The 1,473-nt window shown below is 36.7% G+C and overlaps 1 protein-coding gene across 1 annotated transcript; it reads left to right on the top strand.

The window, feature by feature from the left end:
• The first annotated feature begins 6 nt into the window (after positions 1-6).
• LOC140966469 (uncharacterized) lies at positions 7-1,092 on the top strand. The gene is made up of 3 exons (XM_073426744.1): positions 7-66; positions 401-571; positions 726-1,092. Exons 1-3 carry the CDS (start codon positions 7-9, stop codon positions 957-959), a joined length of 465 nt encoding a protein of 154 aa, XP_073282845.1. The 3' UTR covers positions 960-1,092.
• The last annotated feature ends 381 nt before the right edge of the window (positions 1,093-1,473 follow it).

Raw genomic sequence — 1,473 nt, 5'->3', positions numbered from 1 at the left:
TTGTACATGGACTTGGCTAAAGGGAGGGAAAATTTCTCACCGAAGCCAGAAGAAACTCAGCGTCTGGTAAACCATGTTTCCCGTTGGTAGAGTCCAAATTTTCATTATTATTTCCAATATCATAGCGATAAACAATGATAATCATGAGATGGCTACCTTTCTATCATAGTTGGTGTGTTTTATTAATTTTCATGTGCTGTGAGGGCTAAATATTATTAAATCTAGCTTATGTTCTTCGGATATTAGTTTGGGTTGGATTCTGGCTGGTTATTATGAAATTTGGGAAATTCTCGAGAAAAAGTTTTCAGAGCAAAATGCATTATTTGGTAAAAACTAATACCCGTCAATCGTGACAAGAATAATGTCTATAAGTTATTTTATTTGGTTGTGTAATTGACAGATCAGGTCTTACTATGGCATCTCAAGGAATCTTCTGATAAAGTTCAAAGATGATACCATTGATGAGACTTCAGTACTAACCCAGGTTCTTACTTCAGATTCTGCCATCAGTTCAATGCTGGACATGTCTATCCGTTTGTTGCCTGGGGATCATGGGCTGCCTCTGCAACAGGTGAGCCATAATTTAAAATGTTCACGATATGTAGGAATCAGAGATATGCTCTCATATACTATTTGGCAAGTACTTTAATTTTAGGATGAAAATATGTCTCCCCAGGTAAGATTTTGAAAACAAAACTCTTATTTGTCGATATTCTCAATTTCAGGCTCCTTTTGATGTTCCCCCAGCAATGGCAAATGCTGTCAGCCGGAGCGGAGAGCTTCTGGTGACATTAACCGCTGGTACACCCTGGGAGGTCGTCGCCAAAGAAGTGGGCAACACGTTCAGCACAGACTCGAGAATTTTCGCTGAAAATTCCAAGGATTTGGACGGGCTTGTAGATGTGATTGCAACATGGATAGCCTCAAATCCTAGTCCAACAAGGCTTTTAAGGCCGTAGAATAGAAAGAAAAAGAGAAATGCACAGAGAGAACGTAGACAAGAATAATAGCCTGTATAGATATGTTGTATCTATTACAAAATTGTGTGTAACATTTGTTGTAATTTGTGTATGAAATAAGACATGGTTCGAAAGTATTATAATCAGTGTCTTCTCTTTAGTATTTTTAGCGGTGAAAAAAGGAATAACAATGTTAATCAATTTATCAAAATAGAAAGTAAATAAGGTCAGGGTTTTGAAAACAAGGCAAAAAAAAGATCCCGTACTCAAATTTCGAGGTAGGTTCTTGTTTCAGGTCACGGTTTGCATAAAAAAGATATAAACCGTGATCTCGTCTAATTAGGATTTATTTCACCCTACACTTGAGGTAATACTCAAATATCTAATCCAAATGATTATAAAGAGACTATGTATTATTTCTCGTTGCTCAATGCGAATACAAAAAATTGATGTGAATTCTCTAGTAGCCATTAGATAAAATGTTAGGGACACTACCCACGTACTAGGATTGAAC

The sequence above is a fragment of the Primulina huaijiensis genome, unplaced genomic scaffold, assembly GCF_012295235.1.
Source record: "Primulina huaijiensis isolate GDHJ02 unplaced genomic scaffold, ASM1229523v2 scaffold206580, whole genome shotgun sequence".
In the NCBI taxonomy this organism is placed as follows: Eukaryota; Viridiplantae; Streptophyta; class Magnoliopsida; order Lamiales; family Gesneriaceae; genus Primulina; species Primulina huaijiensis.
Note: the sequence above shows the minus strand (reverse complement) of the source record. Positions and strands in the feature narration are given on the sequence as shown.